This window comes from Topomyia yanbarensis, chromosome 3, assembly GCF_030247195.1.
Source record: "Topomyia yanbarensis strain Yona2022 chromosome 3, ASM3024719v1, whole genome shotgun sequence".
Taxonomy (NCBI): Eukaryota; Metazoa; Arthropoda; class Insecta; order Diptera; family Culicidae; genus Topomyia; species Topomyia yanbarensis.
Window position 1 is genome coordinate 29103828 of NC_080672.1, and position 24361 is coordinate 29128188.

General features: G+C 42.9%; 2 protein-coding genes across 3 annotated transcripts in view; both read left to right on the top strand.

Annotated features, from left to right (window-relative positions):
- The window catches only part of LOC131688775 (serine/arginine repetitive matrix protein 1), a 107097-nt gene extending 91655 nt beyond the window's left edge, over positions 1-15442 (top strand). For both annotated transcript variants that reach the window (XM_058973289.1, XM_058973287.1), the window contains 8 exons: positions 11310-13062; positions 13122-13353; positions 13407-13529; positions 13591-13877; positions 13939-14080; positions 14140-14426; positions 14484-14575; positions 14636-15442. In XM_058973289.1, the coding sequence (XP_058829272.1) occupies positions 11310-13062; positions 13122-13353; positions 13407-13529; positions 13591-13877; positions 13939-14080; positions 14140-14426; positions 14484-14575; positions 14636-15123 (3404 nt within the window). In that variant the 3' untranslated portion in view covers positions 15124-15442. The remainder of the gene's footprint in view (positions 1-11309; positions 13063-13121; positions 13354-13406; positions 13530-13590; positions 13878-13938; positions 14081-14139; positions 14427-14483; positions 14576-14635) is intronic.
- A 1970-nt stretch (positions 15443-17412) lies between these two features.
- LOC131691269 (transmembrane protein 234 homolog) lies at positions 17413-18126 on the top strand. The gene is made up of 3 exons (XM_058977541.1): positions 17413-17724; positions 17784-17943; positions 18001-18126. The coding sequence occupies exons 1-3, from the start codon at positions 17506-17508 to the stop codon at positions 18066-18068; spliced, it is 447 nt and encodes a 148-aa protein (XP_058833524.1). The 5' UTR covers positions 17413-17505; the 3' UTR covers positions 18069-18126.
- The last annotated feature ends 6235 nt before the right edge of the window (positions 18127-24361 follow it).

Consider the following 24361-nt stretch of genomic DNA (forward strand, 5'->3'; position numbering starts at 1 on the left):
ACCTCCGCGTGTCCGAACCTGTGGAGGTACTGACGGAAACAGCCATGGCCTGACAGGAATTGTGTCAGGTGGAAGTGAACTTCCCCATGGGGTCTTCCCACCCAGCTCGATATGCTAGGTATCAGCCGGTGGGTCCACCTACCTTTCGAGGAGTTGTCCCACTCACGCTGCCATCTGGCGACCGAGGTCACCCTGGTGCGCTCGCGGGCTCCCCTATTTCCACGTAGCTCAAAGCACTCCTCATCTTCCCGAATGACCAGCCCGACTGGCATCATGCTCGCTATCACGCAGGATGCATCGTGTGATACCGTGCGGTAGGCAGATATCACTCTGAGGCACATCACGCGGTAGGTGCTCTCCAGTTTCTGTAGGTAACTGGTTACCCTCAGTGCTCTTGACCATGACGGGCCGCCGTACCTGAGGATAGATACGGCAACGCCTGCCAGTAGCCTACGTCTACTGGCGCACACCTTTGAGCTGTTGGACATCATTCTCGATAGTGCCGCAACAGCAGTCGACGCTCTCTTGCACGTATAGTCGACATGGCTGCCGAAGGTCAGCTTGTCGTCTATAATGACTCCGAGAGACTTCAGACTTCGCTGTGAAGTGATCGCGACTTCTCCCACATGGATAACTGCATGTTGTGCCGACTTGCGGTTGTTGACGATAACTACCTCCGTCTTATGATGAGCGAGCTCCAGGCCTCTCGCGCTCATCCATTCTTCCACCGTGCTAATCGCGTGTTCTGCGGTTAGTTCTACCTCAGGAATTGACTCCCCGTAGACCTCCAAGGTTACGTCGTCGGCAAAGCCGACGATCTTGACCCCAGGAGGGAACTTCAGTCTCAGAACCCCGTCATACATGAGGTTCCATAGCACCGGGCCTAGGATCGAGCCCTGCGGGACTCCGGCGGTAATCGGAACCCTTTTCTGACCGGCATCGGTCTCGTATATCAGTACGCGGTTTTGGAAGTAACTTTCCAGGATCCGGTACAGACCCACCGGTAGGCTAAGCCGGTGTAACGAGAGCGCGATGGCATCCCAGCTTGCGCTGTTGAATGCGTTCTTCACGTCAAGTGTCACTAACGCACAGTATCGAATACCTCGCCTTTTTCGTTGGATCGCTATCTCGGCAGTATTTATCACTGAGTTGAGAGCGTCCACTGTGGACTTACCCTTTCGAAAGCCAAACTGGTTGCTTGACAGACCGTCCGTACCTTCCGCGTACGGGGTGAGCCTGTTGAGGATGATCCTCTCAAGCAGTTTGCCAGTCGTGTCTATCAGACAGATTGGTCTGTACGCCGATGGGTCGCCTGGCGGCTTCCCGGGCTTCGGCAACAGCACCAGTTTCTGCCTTTTCCATCTATCGGGGAAACGGCACTCGTCAAGGCATCTCTGCATAGCTAGCCTGAACATGTTCGGGTTCGCTATGATCGCTGCCTTGAGAGCGTTGTTTGGAACTCCATCCGGCCCTGGAGCTTTGTTCATTGCTAGGGATTTAGCCACTGCGAGTAGTTCTTCATTCGTCACTGGAGCCACCATTTCGACCGTGCCCGCACTGTCTCGTAGTGCAGGTGGCCAGGGGCTTGTGGCTCGAGACGGGAAGAGTACTTCGATAATCGTTGCCAACCGGTCCGGAGACCGTTCTGGGGGTGAGGAGCCCCCTTTGGTCTTGGCCATCACAATCCGGTAGGCGTCACCCCACGGATTCGCGTTGGCACTCTCACACAGGTTGTCGAAACACGCTCTCTTGCTGCTTTTAATAGCCTTGTTAAGGGCTAATTTCGCAGCTCGAAACACTTCACGGCGGTTCTCTCTTGCATCCTCGGTGCGAGCTCTTTGCATCCTACGTCTAGCTCTGAGACAGGCTGACCGTAGAGCTGCAATCTCGGCACTCCACCAGTATACCGGGCATCTACCGTTTCTTGGCAATGTTTTTCTCGGCATAGTGGCGTCGCACGCGCGTGATAGAACAGCTACCAGCGCATCCCCGCTTAGACTGTCGGTGTTGGCCTCCAGTCCCAGGGCCGCGGTGAAAGCTTCGCTGTCGAAGTGATTGGACTTCCACCCGCGTACCTGACAGGGATCTCCCGCCCTCGGATGCTGCACACCATAGTTGATCTTAAAGCGGATTGCTAAATGATCGCTATGGGTGTAGCCTTCGTCTACCCTCCATTCCATGCCTGGAGCCAGACTCGGGCTGGCAAAGGTCAAATCAATCCACGCCTCCACTCCGTTTCTACGGAATGTACTAGCGGAGCCATCATTAGCTAGCACAGTATCGAGTTTCGCAAACGCTTCCATTAGCGCTTGACCCCTGCTATTTGTACAGCGGCTGCCCCACTCCACTGCCCAAGCGTTGAAGTCTCCCGCTATTACTACCGGTTTCCGGCCCACGAGGTCCGACGAGAGCCTGTCGATCATCTGATAGAACTGTTCTATTGGCCACCTTGGTGGGGCGTAGCAGCTGCAATAGAACACACCATTGATCTTGGCAATCGCCACACCCTCGGCGGAGGGGTGTATTACCTCTTGAACCGGGAACCTTCCCGTTGTACAGATTGCCACCATTCCAGACCCGTCCGACACCCAATTGCCGTTGCCGGCAGGGATGCTGTACGGGTCTGATAAGAGGGCGACATCTGTCCTCGACTCCGAGACCGACTGCCACAGCAGCTGTTGGGCTGCTGCACAATGGTTAAGATTTAGCTGTGTGACTCTCACGGCTTCTTCTTATTTAACTCGCCGAAGGGACACGAAGGTCCGCCCATAGCATGTTTATGGGCTTGCTTCTTAGCGGTGCAGATAAGGCACTTATATGCCTTAGTGCACCCCCGCTCTTTATGCCCCTCCTCGCCGCATCGACGACATAGCTTGCTCCTGTCTATGCCTTTGCATTCGTAAGCTTTATGGCCGGATTCTAGGCACCGATAGCACCTGTCCACTGAAGGCGGCTGGGGTATACTAATAGGGCATACCGACCAGCCGATCTTCAGCTTCCCTTTCTCGGTTACCTTTTTGGCATCCGCATTCAGTAGCCTGAGGTAGGCTACTTGGGTGCCAGAGGGTCCGTCCCTCAATCGCACAGAGGCCCGCTCGATTGTGACGCCGCATTGCTCCTTGACGGCTGCGACGACGTCTTCTGCGGTCGCGAACTCGTCCAAGTGCTTGCACTGGAGAGTTGTTTCCGCACCTAGCGACCTGATTTGGGCGCCCTCACCAAGGACCTCTTGGGCCAAGGCCTTATATACTGCACTTGATTGTGCGCCTCGCTTCAGCACCAGGAGCATCTCTCCCGTATTGGTGCGTCTTACGCTACGCACATCCTGCCCAAGGGCCGAGAGACTTTCGGCCGCCTTCATCGATTTAAGGACATCGGCGTATTTGTCCTTGTCGGTTTTTAACCACAAGGCTTCGCCTCTGTCCTTGGCCTTCCTCGCAGGCCGCGGTACCTCCGGTTTCGGTGCCGGCTTTTTCTTGGTAACCAGCGTCCAGGGGTTTGAGCCCCCCTGCCCCGGTCGTGTCGGGTTGCTGGTACCATCGCTCTCCACAGCGAGGTCACTCTCGCCCTCGCTTACCTCACCCAGGCGGCGTTTGACCTTGACGGTTGCACGCCGAGTGGTGTCGGTTTTGGCACCCTCTCCTGGCGACTTCCTAGGGCGCTTCGCATTCGATGCCGTCTTGCGATTGCCCTTACCTTTTCCCTTCGAGGGGAACTCGGTCGTCGCTCCGATCGACGTGGCTGCTCCGTAGAAGGTAAAGGCCACTGTCTGTGAACCTCTATTGACCTTCTCTCTTTCCTCTCTATTGGAGGCCACTGTCTGGGTTTCTCTGTCGGGCCTCTCCCGACATTCCACCCTCTCAACATATGCCTGCTGTTCCTGTCTTGCGACACGAACAGCTTTCCGGAGCTCCAGAAGGCTCAACTTCAACTCCTTGGCTATGTTCTGCTTTGCGCTAGCGAAGTCGATTATAGAATCGAGTTGCTTCGCTACTTTGCGCATCGCAGCTATTGGCCCCTCCGATGCATTGGTAGGGGTATTGCCTACCGCTGCTGGGGGGTCACTGGTGCTTTCGGGTGCAGCACTCATCGCTCCACTACTCTCCCCACGGGGGGGGAGACCTCGCCAAACCACCTCTTGCGAAGGGGTTTGGCACCTCCGTCTGTTTGTTTTTATTTTTATTTGCCTCCATGTATAGTCCCACGAGTAGCGCGAGAAATATATGTCCGCCACGCCAGAGCTCCGCATTAGCGTGGTAAGGGACGCTTACTGTGGGGGTTGCCCAGGTACCCCACAGCCTCCGTTAACGATCGAGCATCTTTTTCACCCCCTCGATCACTCATCCCTCGGCACGGGTCGCTTCACGCCTTGGAATTGGGGTTATGCCCTACCTTGCTTTACGTGGTGATCTCGGCCCGGATCATCACAACCATCCTCCTTTACCAGGGCTTTGGACCTGTAGCTCTGGTTCTCAATAGTTCCATGTACGTATGTTATTACAGACATGCTACTATTGGGATCCGTCATTCGCTAGCGGAGTTCAGTTGCGGGTATTATGTAATGTAAACAATACACTCTACGGAGTGTATACCCGAAAGATGGTATATTTCCACCCAGTGCTAAATTGTTACCTTGACGGGTTACATCTCTTTTTATTCTAGTTATAATTATCTTAAATCATTTTATTCGTTTACTACCCAACGATTCTAAAAAAATGGAATTATCATTAAGATGCACTAATAGTAGATGTAAGATATTTTGTAACTTAATTGATCATTCATTAATTATGTAGAATGTAATTATCAATAATTTTAATAATTTTTTTTAAGTTTTTGTATCACACGACGATGTGAAAAAAGAACAGAAAAAATATCAACAGCTATTGATGGATGATTTCTGTTATAGTTACGTTTGCCGTTGTGATGGATGATTAAATGTGTATAATTAGTAGTGCCATTTCTCATATATTTTGGACTAATGCATCAGAATATTTTTTTTCTTACGAGCACAACAACGGTGCATTAGTGGTATTCTTTTTATATATATTTTTAATGCCAATTACAAATAATAACAGTTTTTTTTAATTAGGTTCTAGCACGACTTTTTTTAAAAGGCGTGGCAAAAAATATAAATATTTTTTTCATTAAAACAACAATTTAGTCCCGTTTCATTTTTTTGGGAAATAAATTAATTTCACCCATTACATTTTTCGTCGATTGTACTCGTTTCTGCAGGGCGATTTCAGCATGCAACCAGTCAATCAAAAGTTCGTATAAGATAGAGCTAATTAAGCTTCTCGTTTTAAGTAATTTTCTGAATAATTCAATGTCCAATAGCGGTTTAAGCAACTTCCAAGTTCCATTAAATCTTTAGCAGTTTGAAACATTGCTAAGAGTTTTATCTGAATTTTAATAGGTACTTTTTCGGTATAATCGGAACTAATAGTAAAACATAAAAACAGATCAAAGATTACCCTGCTTGATAATGCAGCAAAGAAACAGGATTACAACGTTTTAGTTTGATGTTTTGGAATACATTCTGGCATGGTTCGAAAGGTTTTCGTCCATGTATTTATCGATCTCCGCTGAAACAATTGGGTATTTTATATACAGCAGTCCCCGAGCACATTTTGGGCATAGTATAGTTTTTTGTGCTCAGGATCTGACAAGCGTTAAAAAGATTGACACGCCCTTCTCATACAAACCTTCAGTGCCTTAATATGTATGAGCAATTATGTTATTTAAATAGCTTGATCTTATCATTGGAAGGACCCTTTGGATTGCGCATAAATGACTCTTTTTATGGATCCGTTCTTTTTTGGACTTTTGTACATTGAATGTCATTTGATAACATAATTTTACCCTTTCTGTTAAACGTATGTGCAGTATTTTTCAAGCTCAAGAAGAAGTGGTGGCTTTGGTTGATCGCTTGTGCTCGAAAAATTGCAGATTTGCTTGCTCTGTACTTGATAATCATTTGGCTTTGTTCCTTGTACATCTTCAAAATATTTGTATTTCCCCCCATCTGGCTGCGGATCACATCAGAGAACTAAAAACTTCTTCTGATAATCGTACGGATTTATGAAACGTACAGGAATCGACTTTTCAACCGAAATCCGGAGTGCCGAGTGTCATCTACCATTCGACCCATTTCGTCGAGATCTGATAATGTCTGTGTATTAGTGTGCTTTTCATAGCAAGGTTTTAAAAGATTCAAGTGCTTGGCCTATAGTGCCTGTAGCTCCCGTGTCGATGAGCTATTTATCTTCTGTTTACGTGAGCCATTTAGATCCCGTTTCCGCAAGACATTCAGCTACGTCGCGATCTATTCAGATTGTTTACCACCAGGGGTGAATCAACCCAATTCCGACAGAGAGTTTCTTGGCGGCGGAATTTCTTCCCATACCGATGCCCGTTGTGTCAGTTATTTAGTTCCCAGTTTTGTTGCGATCCACTCGGGTGTCGAGGTAGGGCTGGCGCTTCCGGTTCGCTGACGCTCCGACGACCCACCGCTGGCACTTCACATGACCTACTCGACCTAGTCCCCGGCGGTGGATTTGGCCTACTCCTACCCAATGTTGCATTCATCCACTCGCTTGATCATCCCGCTATTTTCGCTGCAAAGTCGCGAAATTTTTACAATGTGTCAGTTAATAGAGTTCCACGTATTTTCACATCGAATGGGCGATTGCTTACCACTTTAACGGCTATTCTTTCTAACAGTTTTCCGATCAAAATCCAACAGACATATTTGCCTATACGGAAGGATTTGTCGGGTTCGGCAGCAACACCAGCTTCCGTCCCATTCAGTTATCGTGCAAGCTACCTTCATCATGTACTGGGACGCCGGGTGGTCCTCCTCTAGCCCGCAGAAGTTCTTCGAGACGATTTCGTAGTACGGCTCAGATGCGGATCGGCACTTAGCGTGTGATGTTTGTGCTGTAAGTCCCGTGGAAGTTAATTCATTCGACGGTGATGTTTAGTGTCACTTGGAAGTCGCATCAAACCATAGATGGTGTACAGTACAGGCGGAAGGGGGAACTTTTGAGCATGACAACAAAAATAAAAGGGGTAATTAAATCTGTATATCAATAGTTTTTAGGAAGGTGTACAGGGTCCGGCACTCGAAGTGTAACCAACTTCAGACCGTTCGCGCAGCTGTCGCACTGGCTTCAGCTGTCTGTGTTTTATCTGTATGACAGATCGGAGTATTATTTACAAGCGTATACACTCAGGTTTTTTTTTTACACAGGGGATACAGGCCGCGTAAATGAAAGCCGCGTAAATTTCAAAATCCGCGTAAATGAAAACCGCGTAAATTTCAAAATCCGCGTAAATGAAAACCGCGTAAATTTCAAAAGCCGCGTAAATGAAGACCACTTAAATTTAAGAATCCGCGATAAAGGGAACTTCATTGATGGATACCGCGTAAATTCCAAAATCCGCGTAAATGAAAACCGCGTAAATTTCAAAAACCGCGTAAATGAAAACCGCGTTAATTTCAAAATCCGCGTAAATGAAAACCGCGTAAATTTCAAAATCCGCGTAAAAAAAACCGCGTAAAAAATACCGCGCAAAAAAAAACGGGGAAAAAAAACTTTAGTGTAAAAGTGAACGCAAAAAAATGATCATCGATGGAATTGAATTTATCAAGATCTTGATATAGTTGTGCAGTGACGCCAATTGTGGTCCAAAATAAATCGTTTGATTTAAACAGTTTTCATGCGACAAGGGGTTTCATGAACCGAAACCAGAAACTTAGACAGAACTTGACAGCTATGCGTTTAGCAAGAGCTATTAGACCACAGAACACCAACATTTCGATTCCTTGAGAAAGGTCCAATAAGGACCAAAACGTCGGAAGAAGAGAACATACAGGAGTTCTTTATTAAAAACAACCGACCATTCATACGAAAATTTGAGTCATCGGTTAGCCACCAGGAGGGCGCAGAAGCCTGGTTTGGGCCGCTATAGCCGCAGATGGGCGCTCTCCAATCGATTTTCATTGAGCCTGGCATCAAAGTAAATATGACATTATCGAGAAAGTGTTCTGGAGGCGGCTTGGGTGATATTCCCGAATGGAATCCAATAGTTGAGATATGCGGGACAATATTCGGCGTATGCCCAGACACTATGTTCGATATCGTGATAACTGTCGCTACAAGCGTAGATACCATTATTCGTGAGCCAATGCTAGCTTCAAAAAGAGAGACCATCAGATACATTTAGCAAAGAAGGCGTTTATTTGAAAGATTTTTTGATAATCAGTTCCTGCCTTATTTAAAAAATACTTCGGCGCATTTTTCCAACTTTTCCAACTGATTCCAACATTGTGTAATCCCACTCAATACAACCCGGTTGAACTCATTTCGGAATTCTTAAAGGATTCAGTATGGACTCCAACTCCAATGCAAAAACCGATTCCGACTCAAACGGTTTCAGAATAAGTTGTTGCAATTGTGCTGGAATCCATACTGAATCTATTCATGATCCCGAATAGTTTGACCTGGAATAAGGTACTAATGCTCAAAAATTAAAACTAATCTTGCGACACTTTAGATTGATTGGTAAGTCGGCTATAGTTATCGAAATTAAACCATAATTTTTCAGTGGCTCAAAGTACGAATTTATTTTAGTTTACATGTCCGATAAACTTTAGAATAAGTTTAAGTAAAATGCTCGACATTTGCGATTGACCCCCTTCATCATACCCTGTACAGCCTTTTTCGGTACGTTTTGCTCAGTTTTGTCCCTTCTTTAACATTTCCTTTTCGTCCTTCGTCACTCCTTTGGTCATATAAAGTTCGCGCTTCAACATGGCCCAATAGGTTTCGCTCTGACGGAGTTGTCTTTCGGTACAAAAACCGAAGTAGCCGCATACCACTTCTGTACGGTTTTGCCATAGTAGCATGGGACCAAATCAGACCAAAACAAGGCATTTTGGTACTTAGTTTTGTAAATAAGGTGCCTTTGGTCACGAATGATTCACTGTGTTTGCCACAAGTGCATATGTCCTACTAAATCAGAAACTTCTAAGCGAATTACGACAGCTTCTTCCGTTTCAAACGGTAACTCACAGCGAAATTGTGCTACAGGGGTTCAATGGAACCCCTGTATGGTTTCCAGTTCCAATGCAACAACCGATTAAGTTGGAATCTGTTGTTGCAATTGTAAGTAGGGGTTTCCCCACTACGCGGGTTTTGATTTGTCAGGCAGACCCTTTTGTCAGGGCGGCCTAGGTGATTCTATCTTAATTTCGGATATTAGTACATAAATAAAGTAAACAACTACCCAAACATGTCAAATGATCCTAAGTGCAAATGACAGTTTCTCTTTGTTTACTTTCTCTTTCGCTAATAACTCGGCCGTTTATCCGTTTGTTCCTTAACTCTTAGCATAATATGCAAGTCGAAATCAAAATTTTTCGATATATCCTGAAACAATATTGAAAACTTTTATGATGACGCCATAATAATCGAAAGAGATGATTATGATGCCCCACCTTACCCTATAAAATTAAAAATTTACAGATGAAAATAAAAGCATCATCATTTCACACTCGTTCCGTCTGGCGGGCGGCATCCAGCGTTAGATCATCTAATCCCTATAGTATTTATAAACAATTTTCTACACTTATCCAGACCAACAAAATCGTTCGCAAAAGCTAAAAAACTAAAAATTTATAACTAATTGTGATCGGTACAGAATAGTGGTGAGCACAATGTTGCGAAAATAAATACACTCTACGGAGTATATACATAAAAATGGTATATTTCCACCCAGTGCTAAATTGTTACCCTCGCAGGTTACACATGTGAGTTGGAATCCACGAAAATTCATTCAAGATTCCGAACCGTTTCCAGAATGGCTTTCACCGGAAGATTGCAGTCTTTTGCTAATATGACTGACTTTATTATGTTCAATTTCTTTAGAGAGCATTGACTTATTGAATTTTAATATTTTTTTCCGTTTTTTGTCACAGTGTGAATTGGAATATGCACATCCAGATTTTTCCGGTTTAGATTGGTGAGCTCTATTTATTTATTATTATTTTCAATGCACCTGCGCATTGAATTGTACCAAATTTGGAATACTTGTTCTACATTCCGAGTTTGTCGAAAAAGGTAAATACAGCCTAAGTAATGTTGCTTTCCAGAGCATCGATGATTTATTCAGAGTCAATCCAATTTATTACCGTCAGCGGAAAATTGATACCATCGCATTAGCCGTGCTATCAACGAGCCCGGAAGGTGTTTATAATCCGGTGTTCAAGTGTACAAGTTGTTGGTGTTCAAAACTATGCTCCGCTTTGCATAAACATAGCTGGCGGCGCGCGCCCAAAACAAGCAACCGCCACTTTACTGATTTATGCCCCCTGCCATCAGCCACCACTTATGTTGTTGATGCTGATCGAGCTCTTCAGTGAATATGTAGGCATCGTTCTCCTCCCACGGTTGCGCGCGCACTTTCCGAAACATAAACAGCCACTTTTTTCCGCGGTTGCATCGGTTTTGAGGGCGGTGGACAGAAGTGTAGCACCAATTGCTGTTCGATGATGGAGAAAAGAAAAACAAACAAGTGCTACTTTACTTGCGCGGTTTGCCCCACCTCAGACCCAGGAGGAGAAGCTGCCGTTGTGGGAAGGATCGCATCTTGGCCGGAGAGGTGCCTATATTTGAGTAGCGCACTCGCAGAAGCATAAATAATACCCTATTGCGGCTGCCATGCCGCACCACAGTCAGTGGACGCATCGATATGAATGGTAGGCCTCGAACCTGCAACTAAGAGTGCGTTGATTTGCGGTTGCTACACGGTGTTCAAACAGACTTTACTGGCACGTAGCTCGTAAATTACGGCCAAGTGGCTGCGGCGCAAGTGCCCATGCTTGGATCTTGTAGAGGTTGCGGATCGTCACAGCTATTGTCGTCGAGTCGAGAGGGGCTGACGAAGGGTACTCCAGATGCACCTTCGATCGTTCGTTGTGGTACACACGCGCCAAATGGTGGTAGTTAGTTGTGGTAGGGGCAATCGGGGTAAACTCCGTATTTCTTGCATAAATTGTTACAATATTCAGGAATTGTCTGGGGGAATGCCCGTCTAAATGGAGCGATAAATTTCTTAAGAATGGGGGTCATCGTTTAGCATTTTTGTATTGAAATTTTATAGCTATGAGTTATTTGTATCCGCTTTGCTATTACCCATGCTCTGTTTAATGTTTAGTTGGCTGTTTGGCTTTTCTGGGACTAACCTCAATGTTTGTTCTAATCTGTTCTAAACTGTTGTATTAAATTCATATTTTTCATTTTCAGGATCTCGCTCGGAACCACGAACGATCATTTCAAACTCGAACGTGCGCAAAGAGGCACAGAATCTATCAGCGGAAGCACTCCGCAAAGAAGCCGAATTCGTTCTCGCTCAGGCGGATCGTTTCGACCGAGTTCGCTCGAAAAGTGACAATATCAACGGAAAGGACAATAGGTTCAATTCCCTACCTTCGCGAAAATCCCGAGCGAAAGCCACCCTTACACGAAGTTCCAGTGACGCATCGTCGAAAAAACCTCAGAAAAACCTACTCAGTCTATTTAACAAGAGCAAACCAGACGGAGCAACATCATCGTCGGATGAAAAGCCTCGAGTTACCATCAGCCGCAGTAAAAGTGATGTAGGTCAAGTTCGTCCGGTGAGAGCACGAAGGACACCAAGACGAAACACGCAAGAGCTGAAACATGATCCATTAACACCGATCATCGAAGCATCCCCCGCGGAGTACACAAAAAACGTAGATCCGTTGACAGCGTATACCCAGCAGACCAACGGCTGTCAAACCAGGGAAGTTCCGGATATATTCCAAACCCATACCGCCTCGAAGCCAGTAATGGAAACGATCGCACTGTTGCGCCAAAACTCCAAATCTCAGGAAAGACTACACTGCTCCCAGTTACCACCGGAAAAACCCAACCTCACCAAGGGAGTCACAGTTGAAAACATCGTTAAACGACTCTCCAGCGAACGCCACACATCACCTCCTCCAGCGCAAATCGTTCGCGACGGGTTTTCCTACACTCGACCCGGTGAACCCATCGTCTACGCACAGGTCGTTTGCAGCAATGAAGGCAAGGATAAGCACACCGTTCGTAACCAATACATAGCTAACGCCAGCGAAGAAGAGATCAAAGCATCTAGTCCATACGATCACGACAGAATGACCACCAAGGAGTACCTCACCATGAAACGTCCCAGTCCACCGCTTCCCAAGTACACTCTAGACGAGACGGATAACTTTCCTCGAACGAAGTTCAAAACGTACAACAGCGATGAAGACGAAGGTCTTGGAATCGATTACAGCAAACGCTTCTCGACCAGCTATCTCAAAACATTGACTACCGATTCGGTCACCAATTCGGACGAAGATCGCATTACTCCGACCGTCAAGTACGCTCCACCGGAACGTCCTCTTTACAATCATAGCTTCAGTGCAAACTATCGTGGTCAGGCAGATGGGAAGGAGTACCTGCCAGAGTTTCACGAACTCAGCCAACGTCGGGAGATCTTGGAGTCGAGGATCCGCAACCGAATTGGATCCAGGGAGTTATTGAATAAGCGATCGCCTGAGCGGGCCTTTGGCGTAGAGACGGGCGGTTCGCGATACGAAAGTTACCACAGCAATGCGCTGAGAAGAAGCGTTGATCGAATGGCAAGCGTGTCGCCGATTCGGAGAAGAACGGTTTCTCCACCTCCGGTCGAGGAAGAACTGATCGAACGGAAAAATGCCAGGAACGGTTACGTGGAGTCATTCGTAACGAAAACGGTTATAAATCGGGACGGAAAACCGTACACGGAAGAGTTTGTGGAACGATTCAAGTACCCTAGCAAAAATGTGGAAGACGTTCGAACGGTAAGGACTACGTTCGATCGGGAGGGGTCCGTAGAGCGAAAAGAGGTGCAGAACTTTACTCGTAACTTGAAAGATACGGGGTATTCAAGGCAGTTGATCGATAAAGGGGATTCCGGAATTGAGAACGATTTCAGGAAGGATTCATTCATCAATGAGTTTCCAACTGGGTAAGTTCTTACGTGATGATCAGTTCGGGAATGATTTCAAATCTTCCTTTTATTTCCAGCAAAAAGTATACTTTGTCACAGAACATTCTAGCTTGCGAAAGTTTCTTACGAAATGAACGAGTTCACACTAACAGTTGTCTTCGGAAACCAAGAAGGATGTATTCTTATAGAGAACGAAGCATTGATGACGGCAGTCGTTTCGATCCACGGCTGGATGAGTACTCCGGAGATCGCACCAAGGTGCTGAAGTCTTCGTTGAAACAGGAGAAAAAGACGGGAGGGTTAGCGAAGGTAATTCTAAACGAGCCTATCATGATTTAATAAATACGAGATCCAAATTGTAGGTAAAGGAATTCATGAGTTCCACGAAAAAGAAAATACTGGGAGATTCGGAGAAGAAAGGTTCTAGACAAAGCAGCATCCGCAGTGAGGATAGAATGCGATACGAGGAGCAACATCATTCAAAGGTTGAAGGTTTCATCGTTCGTAGCTGCAAACAGTCTCATCCTATTGAGTTTTTTCCTCCAGGTTCCCGACATAGCCAATCGACGTCGACTGTCAACTCCCAAATCCAGTCCTTCGACGACGAAGCGTTCGCTTTCCTTCAAGGGAACAAAAGGTAGCGAAGTAACGAAGTCCTCTCGATCCGATTGGTTCAAGTCGTTCGATAGATTGTCCCGAAAAAAATCAGATTCTAAATCACAGCTCGGTAGCGATGTGAAATCGTCCAGTGGGATCAAGCAGCAGAAGAATCTACGGTTTTTTGGCGATACCGATACGGAATACGTTGATCAGGTGCCACGTAACGCTAGTCGGTAAGTTCATGATATGTAATTCAGATAGAGCGTGCCTTCTGACTTTTTCGTTTACCAACAGCTCGAAGTCTTCACTGTCGAAGGTTGACAAACGATATCAGAGTGCTTACGGTTTGGAAGCGACACCAAAGATTCGAGAGAGTCGAAATCGATCGACGTCGATGTTAAACTTGGATGAGGATGATCGTCAAATCGATTACAAAGTTGTGCATTTTTCCATTTATTTTATATAACCTGTTTTCAACATACGCCTCATTTTCAGCGAAAAGATCTCTACGATATTTCCGAGAATTCGACGAGCTACCGGATGCGATCACCAACACCGGCCTATCCGCCTAAGCGACATCACAGTATCCACCGGGACTACACTCCGGACCGATCGACCAGTCGTAAAAGCTACAGTCGATCACGTGAGAACAGCGTTGATCATTCAGAATCAGAGCGTTACCAGCGATCGAGTCGCAGTCGGAACGAACAGCATAGTAACAAACCTCCGGCGGGACCGCAGAAGCCTGCTCGATCTTTCGAACGGAGAGGAAGCTTGACCAGGTGAGTTGATGAATCCGAACACTCGAACAAGACTAACAATTTTCGGAACAATTGTAGGGAATTCGATCGCGTTCACGACAGCTCCGGTACCGAGGGCGAATCTAGTCAACAAAGCCAACGTAGCGTGGTGTTTCTACATGCCACAACGGGTATGTCCAGCGGCCCTCCAGTGTTAGTAAGAAAACTTTTAACCAATACTATTCTTCTAGTTGGTGACATCCCGCATCCTCACATAGCAAACGCTCACCGCTTGGCATATTCACGGGAGTCGTTGAACAACCCGAAAAAGCTTCAACCGATGTCACGTACCGTCTCCCGTTCGATATCAGTGCTGGCACCGTGGAAACCGAAACATATCCGCGAAGGTTACGAAATCAACTATCACAACGACCAGCAACAGCAGCAGCCGGTGACGAAACCGATCTCAACCCTCCCGCGACCGATGAAGAATCGTTCCCAAAGTCAATCCACGCTGAATCGGAGCAAACCCAAAAATCGGCGTAGTCACACCGGATCGAAGGACGATTTGGATTCGGACAAGAGCTCCTCGTTCGACAGTTCACGAAACCCGAGGTCTTCCGGGGGAGGCCATCAAACGCACTCGTTGCCACGAAGACCACGGGATGGGCCGAACTCGCTGGCAGCACAATCCGGTAGCTCGAGAACTAATACCCTCCAGAAACAGCGGAGAATTTAACCTCACCACACACACATGGATTGGATAAGTTAGTGAAATGTGGAACCCCAATAACCCCAGGAATAACTGTAACCTCTCGTAGACTCACCTGATTTATATTTGTTTTCTATTTATTCGTGCCTGCGAACACAATAAATTTGTGTGATTTGTGTTTTGGAGCTTGAGCTTACCACTTTTTAAAAGCAGATGGAAAACTTGTCATTAAAATTTAACGATTGTTTATTGGAAAAGATTTCATTTGTGAAGAGATAAATGTACTAAACCGTAATCACAGTCGAATAAAGAACGCGAAGTTTCAAAAGTTTGTTGCCTTCGTGAATATTCTTAGCAGAAATTCCTTTTTTCGAAATATGTCCCGTTCCACATAGGGGTCATTCGTGTATCACGTGGACGTAAAAGCTCCCTCAAACCGATATTCACGTGAACTTTTCCGAATCTTTTTTTGATTTTCTAGGAAAATGTAAACACGACATTGTTCGATACTATCGGTCTTGCTTGACAATAGTTTTATCGACATGTGGTACCGGAACTTAGACGGTTAAAGGCTAGTTTACAGTTCGGGAAACGGGTCACGGGATTTATGTCGGAATTTTATCAGGGAAATTTTTCCGCCGATATCTCTCCAAACTGTCAAAACAAAAGTTCTGTTGCTTCCAAAAAACACCAACAGTAGGTTTGTTCCAGTACGTGGAAGTTACTCCCTGTTGCTCCGGAGCCAAAAATTCTTGTTCCTTTTCACTCCGGTTTGCCACCAGAAGAAGAAAAAAGAGAAGAAGATAGTACAGGAACGATTTTCTCTCTGTTTGCTCCGGAGTACTTCCAGTTTCTCCTGGTACTGGAACAAACCTAGTATTAACCCTAGAACGTTACACTGGGGTAAAAATGTACCCCACGCCTTCTTTGGAGCCATGTAAAGACGAGAATTCTGCATTTTCCAACCTGGGACTCTAACCATAATTCAATTTAGAGTTCCTAGTAAGAGTAGGAAAAGATGATATAACCAGTTTGCTTATAGCTTTCGTGGAAGCAGGTGCCAAAGTTGGCGTGGGGTATATTTGTACCCCAGTGTACGGTTGCCGTTAGTGTTTCGTTAGGTTTCGTACTGTAAGCGGAAATGTGATTCGTGACAACACCAATTTAAATACTGGTTGTTTTACTACGTAAGTAACAATTGGTATTATATAATCGATTTTAATCATTTATTCAATTAATTTAAATTATTTTTGAAGCGGATCAAAAAATCCTTCTCATTTTTGATGATTTTTATTGTTGCATTGTTTATTTTTTATAGTTTTTCCAAACAATGGCTTGCAAGTATAATTTGCGCACAATTACAGCTGTAACAGTAACGTTGCGTGTTACCAATGTATTACTGGCCAGAAATATTTTTTTCATTTCAATTTCCGCCCCATTTCGTGGTATTTTCCAAAACCCGATTTTTAAACTTTCACTCTTCCAAATAATTGCACTTTTTTAAAAATACCGGAATTCCATTTTATAGCGTTTTAAAACCATTCTTTCAACTTTTAGAATCATTTGATTTTTTTCAATTTGCTTTCAAATTCGCAAAGTTATGGTAATGTTTGTGAAAAACCTCAAAATTGCGATTTATTCAATTTTTATTTTGTCAAACCAATTTATGTATCATTGATTTAATAAATTCCGTACTTTCACTTACACAGCTGTTTTCGCAATTGAAAAACGAAGAAAATTATGTATTATACATTTCCTTTGTTTGCAATTTTTCCTGCGAAAATTGCGATCAAGTGCGTGGGGTACATTTTTACCCCAGTGCAACGTTCTAACGCAAGTGCAGCGTTTTAGGGTTAATTTCAGGTTTTAGTTTGTTCCAATCTTTCGAGTGGGTATTTCCCCTCTCTGTTATTCTGGAGTGGGTAGTAATACCCATACTACCACGGTATCCGCTGGCCCTGGCCACATTTGGTTTTTAATTATGCGGGTAATTCAATTGTTTTTCTTCTTTTTACGTACAAAATACGCAAATACCACTGACCTTTAAATTCCATACCTACACCACCGTCATCTCCTTAAACCAAGAAGCTGTTTATTTTCAACCCAAAAACCCGTGTAAGCGATTTGTTTTCCGAGTTATTGACGAAATTCAATATAAACTCAGTCTGATAAATATGTAAACCGCACTCATGCACAACCCTGCCAGTACTAGTGGTATAGCCGGTGCTAGCCACCGTTTCGTTTCCTTTCCGTTCCTTCGCCTTGTGACTCGCTTGAACCGAAGTGACAGTCATCATTGAATGATTGTTATGATAAACACAATGATGCATACTAACAGCGGATGTTCATATTATTCCATGTAGAACTCAGTGCATTTTAGACTTAATTTTCATCAAATTATGACGAGAAATGACTTCGGAAACATCAGAAAACTTACCGACCGGTGATATTAGTGCTAAACCTCCGGTAGACACCGTCTCACTATTGCTAATCGTCGTGGTTGCCTTGTTCTGGGGCGCTACCAATCCGTTCATTCGGCGCGGTAGTCTCGGATATAACAATCTAAAGGCGCCTTCGAAACTGGGTCAAATTTGGTTAGAAATCAGATTTTTGCTGTCACGCTGGCAGGTAAGATGGCTTTTATTTGAAAATTCGTTCTTGTTTTAACATATTTTAATCTTTTTCAGTACCTTCTACCATTGGCATTGAATCAATTCGGTAGCATCGTGTATGTGTATGCCCTTCAACGTACCGAGCTGTCCCTGATTGTTCCGGTTGCAAATTCGCTTACTTTCGTGTTTACGGCAATCACGGCACGGTTACTGGGGGAACAGTGCGCCAGTTGGAGTAAGTACGACTGCTGTATACGTTTACATCTAAGGTTCTAAATAACATCTATTTCAGAAACTTACACTGGAATGATACTAGTCATAATTGGAACGATCATTTGTAGCATGGAGAAAATAATGTGATATGATTGGTTTGTATGGTTTTGGGACCATTAAAATAAAGAAGGAGATGGAAATTGCATTGCACGCGTCATGTTTATTAGCTCATCTGCATGTTTATCAGATGTGATTATAAAATCAGTTAGTTATTCGAAAAATGAGTCGAGTAAAAGGAATTGATTACAGTTTATGGATCTCAACCGACATATATCCTACAGCATAGCATTGTTCAAAAATGCTCTCAAACTTATGACTGAACCATTTTCTTTTGACTTAAAATTCTACATCTTGTTTTTGCGTTTTGTTTTTGAACCAGTTTTTTAAATTTTATTTGTACCTTATGTATTTATTTGCTATCCAAGTAAATTCCTTGACCTGATAACCTGTACTAACAGGTTATCGTGCTTAATAAAATTACAAATTACAGTGTTGAGTATAAATAATATTGCGATATTCCTAGCGCCATCCAGTTTATTGATCTCTACCGGCAGAAATTACCATATAATTTCGTTTGTGTTTGATGCAGAGCTATGTGATTTATGAAGATACATTTGGCGTCTAACACTTTGCTTTACATCGTTCACAAAAGGTATTCGATGGTAATGTCTGCCGGTAGAGAACAATAAATTTAGTTTAATGCTAAAAATAGATGATTGATTGGTCGTAATTGTATTTGGCACGATTCCAAAGCTATTTCATAGGTGAACAGATTCTTCGAAAAAATCTTTATTTACATAGTAGTGATTGTGTTCAATGATGTTTATCATATTTTGTATTTCGAGAACATGATTGTCTCAATAGGCTACTCACAGAGAACAGACGTTAATCCCTCCGGAGTAAACAGGAGCAAAAAATCTTTGCTCCTTATTGCTCCGGTTTGCTACCAGAAGAAGAAAAAGGAGAAGAAGAGAGTACACGAACGATTTTCTCCGGAGTACTTCCAGTTTCTCCTGGTACTGGAACAGGCCTAATTATTGTCTCAATAGGCTACTCACAGAGAACAGACGTTAATCTTCAGCATTCAACTTGTGTAAAAATGAGTAAAACCTAAGGGGAAGTGGGCCAATCCGGACCCCCAGCTGTTTCTCAGCTATGGTAATATTATGAAAAGCGTGTATATCATTTTCATGACTGTCATGTAGCTCTGTTCTATCTCACACAATTTTGCGGTTACCAGTTTTCGTGTGCGCGAATGTTGTTTCGGAGCGTTTTTTTTTTCGAAAAATATTTAAGACAAAGAACCAGATTTTTGTTGGCAACAATAATTAATTGAATCAAGTGTATTATCGTGATTTTGGATCTTTTGTTTAATATGTTTTGAACGAGACTATTAACTGTTTTCGTTTAATCGATGTGTGAATAACAGAATATGGGTTGGTCTAACTCGCACCTTTTTCTGTTTGTGCGATATTGTCGCGCTTATAATAAAATCTCACATTGCGGGCGTCTGAAAGGCGTATCAAATATAGCCGCAGTTTCTCCGCAAGCAGATTTCAGTGGAGCTTTATTTTTCTACCAGCTGTGTGCTTTTCGAAAGCTTCAAGGAAAAAGCTGCCTATAAATTTATATAGACGGCTGTCACGCGCCTATCTCAATTGAGCTTTCATATAATCGCATATCGAGCGATTATCCTGCAAGGCACAATATGATACGCGATCGCGAAAAACCGTTCGAGAAGAAAGTGTGCGCCGTCGGTCGAGCTTTCATTAAAACATAAGTTTTTGCAGAACGATTGACAGATTTCAACATTATAGCTCATAACCTATTTTTGGGTAATTTGGGTCAGCTCTTTCTTTTTATTGTATTTTTTTTTACTACAAAAGAGAACTTTTCATTTCACTATTCGAAATTTAGTGAAAATCCAATATGAATAACTTAGGCCAAAATAGAAATCCATTTCTATTGCAAAAAATCGATAAGAAATGGGTGGTACGAATTGGAACAGGGTTAGGGACCCCAACTTGGGGTAATTCCAACTTTTCTACTGGGCAAAACCGTTTACACACAATACAGTAAAAGATAGGAAGAAGTCACCTTAGAAATTGCACAATTGATCAGGCCTTCAGGAAAAAAAAACAATTATTTGTGAATCGGTTCACACGTCTCAGATCTATAGCTCGTAAACCCTTACTAGGTCCGAATTGACCCAGTCCGCCATATATTATATTATATTATATTATATTATATTATATTATATTATATTATATTATATTATATTATATTATATTATATTATATTATATTATATTATATTATATTATATTATATTATATTATATTATATTATATTATATTATATTATATTATATTATATTATATTATATTATATTATATTATATTATATTATATTATATTATATTATATTATATTATATTATATTATATTATATTATATTATATTATATTATATTATATTATATTATATTATATTATATCACAGATAACAGAAATTTAGGCCCGATTCGAAATGTGTGTAAATACCCGCTACAGGAATTCCAAATAAATTAGACGTCTGAAACATGTTTGGCAAACGTTTTTAGGTGGCGCAGTGATTGATGCAATGTAATTGGAGTACAGCTGTCAAATACTACGTTCACACTACGAGTTAAAACATGTTTTAACGCTATCTTGATGACATTTTTCTTGTTGCTAATTATTATAGTGTGTTTTAATTCTGTAGTGTGAATATAGTAAAACAGCAAAATTTATACAAGTTTTTAAGAATTTTTTGTACTAGCCTAAATGTATGTTATCTGTGATTATGCAATGGTATTTATTTTTACACGGTTTTCGCAATTCACACGGTTTTTCTTAAAAATGTTCTAAGTCCTTTTAAAGGCAAATAACAGACGATTTTTGATGAAGTTTTTTTGCACGGATTGTGTAATTAACACGGTTTTGTTATTATCCTAAGTCGTCAGATACCGATTTATAACATAAGTATTGAAGTACGCAAAATAATTTTTGAGTAATTTCTTCACAAGATGGCGGCTGTGCAGCATTTTACCCCAAGCATTTTTATTTGAAGGGGTCCACGGACGGAAATCTATCTCCCACAATTTTTGACCTTGAGCCAAAAATTAGAATTTCCTTATGTCAATAGCAAGCGACGTACGTAGGTTTTTTTTTCGATATTTTGATTTTACGTGAAATAGCGCAATTTTGAGTGAAAAACGCCGAAACGCCGGGTATACATAAGGAGATTGCGGCAGAATTGAAAATTTATGTATTATTTTCGTCTTCCATGGTTTGGAATATAATTTTTAACACTCTAAAGCACATTTTAGACTAATAAATAGGAAATCGATTTTTTTTTAAATTCTACCCCTTAAGGCCATTTTGAAAACTAAGACTTCCGTTTCAGTGGAATTCTCGAGGAGGAGATGCCAAATATTGACGTCTGAAGCCAGTTCGAAAAGCAAGATGGCCACTTCGGTTTAATAAAATTTTCAATTACCAAAACAATGTGAGAATTTGTGGAATAGCGTTGATGAAGAAATAGGGTTACTGCGCCCTAATTCATCCTAGCTCAACTATTCATCCCACCCATTTGTACACATTAGAGCAGTATCTGCTATCTCTACTCAACGCGTTGGCTCAAATGGTAGGATGAATACGGGTACATTATACTCGACTTTTCGCTTCGCTCAAACGCGAATTTTTACATTTCCCAGGCAAAAATTTTAATTGTCCTGTTGGAACGAAGCAAAGATGATTTATTTAAGCGCAATCCAGTCACTCTAAGTCGATTTATCAACGAAATGGTGTGACATCATGACTAATGAGATGAATAAGGGGTCGTCTACCCTACCGGATGTCAATTCCGGAAGACATGTTTTAATCCATTATGGTGACTTCTAGTTCTCTTTATATGAAAATATTTGTCAGTTTATAAACTTAATGTAGAAACTAAATTGAGCCTATTCGAGAAGCTTTACGACAGCTTGCAGGAACTTTTTGCAAAGTAGTCGAAAAAATTGATGTTGGCATATTTTTAATTTCTTTCTTAATTTTGATTATCAAGTTTGTTAGTTTTAGGTCGAAAATTATTGGCATATACACTCTGCTTCAAATTATCCCAGAAATCCTCGTTTGGACGCAGTTGTGGTACATTTGGAGGGTTATCAGCTTTTTGTACAAAAGGTACGCCATAATCCTCCAATGCGCCAAAACTTTTTTTTGGGTAATAGCTAGGTGCCAGATTGGTCGTTTGCTGTCATTTTGATCACATGGTATCTCCTAGTGGGTCGAAATTAACACTGGATGTTTAAAATAAGTGTGTCTAGAGTATGACGTTTAGTATGGTGCCTTGCGCACGGTTGCATTTTTGTTTTAATGCTGGAAGCGTTGTCCAAATTTCATTTCGCATACGTTATGTCCCGATTTGGTAAATGTCGCCGTTTTATCAGTCTAAAATTCACCAAGGGGCTGATAAAAACGAGTCTCTGGCAACTGCATATTTGTCAATCAAGTTCCAAAACACCCCACGTTACCTGAGTTATACAGAGTATCACTAAGCCTATAGTCACCATTTTGTATTTCAAAATGGTCTCAGATATTGATCTCTATCATGCGCTCATTAGGCCCGCTCTGAAAATATACATACTGATTGGGTTGTGGAAATTTCCATTAGACCGAAAGTCGCCACTTTGGTATTCCAGACATCCAAATTTGGCGTCTACTCGTCAAGCCCGTTGCAAAAATGTTCATATTGATTGGTTTTAGAGAAATCCACTGAACTGGAAGTCTTGGTTTTCAAAATGACCTCAAACATCGATATCTAGCATGTACTTGTCAAGCCCGTTCTAAAAATACTCATATTGATTAGGTTTTAGAGAATTCCGCGAAGCCGGAAGCCGCCATCTTGGTTTTTAAATGGTGGTTCATATTTGGCGTCTACTCGTTAATACTGTTCCGAAAACAACCATATTGTTGAAGTTCGGGCCAAAAGGAAACCTCAAGATCCGACGTTTCCACTTTTCCAAAATTCTTCTAAGGAATTAGAAGAAAAGTGGAAACCGTGCTATACTTGCATAATCCGTGCAAAAAAAAGTCTTGCCTTTAAAAAGGCATTTTTGATAAAACTCCGAAATCGCCCCTTTTCCTAAAATCGTCTTTTGCATTGAATATAACGCGGTTTTTGCACGGTTTTCGAAATTAATGCGATTTTTTGGGCGGTTTCTTTTTACACGGTACGTATCCCCCATAGACTTTTCTACGGCTCATGTACGTAAAGGGCAAACACGAAATTATTACGACACATTCAACAGGGCATAACTTTATTACCATTGGGTAAAAATCAACCAAATTTTGCACACTTTCTCATTGATGTGTATTGTTTACATGCTGTCAAACTCGTAGTCGTGTTTTTCGATTCAACGAAAATGGAGGTGAACCAGCGCGAGTCGAGAGAACAAATTCTTTCCAAACACCTGGAATTTCCTGACCTGTCGCACCGGCAGTTGGGAAAAATGTTGAACATTCACCATTCAACCGTCTTCAGAGTGTTGAACCGGTTCCAGGAGCAGTTGACGTTGGACCACGGCAAAGGAGCTGGAAGAAAACCGGGACCGGAGAACAAAAAGACGGAGGGAAAGGTGAAGCGGATGATTAAAGCAAATCCCAACGTCTCAAGCCGTGATTTGACTAAAAAGATCGGCATGTCGCAGAGCTACGTCCACAATGCAAAGAAGAGAGCTGGACTACATACATACAAGGTACAGAACTTCCCAAACCGCGATGAGCGGCAACAATCGACGGCTAAAACTCGGACACGGAAGCTCTACGAGAAGATGTTGATAAAATATGGCTGCTGTGTGATGGACAACGAAACATATATAAAAGCCGATTTTAAGCAAATTCCGGGGTTGGAGTTTTTCACCGGCAAGAGCAAGTTCTATATGGACGACAAATTTAAGAAGAAGAAAATGTCGAAGTTCGCCTCCAAATATCTCATTTGGCAGGCTATCTGCTCTTGCGGACTGAGGAGTGAGCCTTTCGTGACAAAGGGCACAGTAAATGGCGAGATCTACAAATCTGAGTGCGCCTTTTGCCGTTCTTGCAGCAGCACGACGAAGCTCCGCTATTTTGGCCAGATGTGGCATCATGCCACTATTCTAAAAGTGTCCTGGAGTGGTATGAGGCCAATTTTGTCCATTTTGTTCCAAATGACATGAATCCGCCAAACTGTCCGGAGCTGCGCCCGGTGGAGCAGTACTGGGCAATGATGAAGCGGGAACTTCGGAAGAGCAAGAAGACAGTTAAAGACGAGAAGGACATGTTAGGAAAATGAAAAAAAAACTGAGAAACTGGTACCGGAT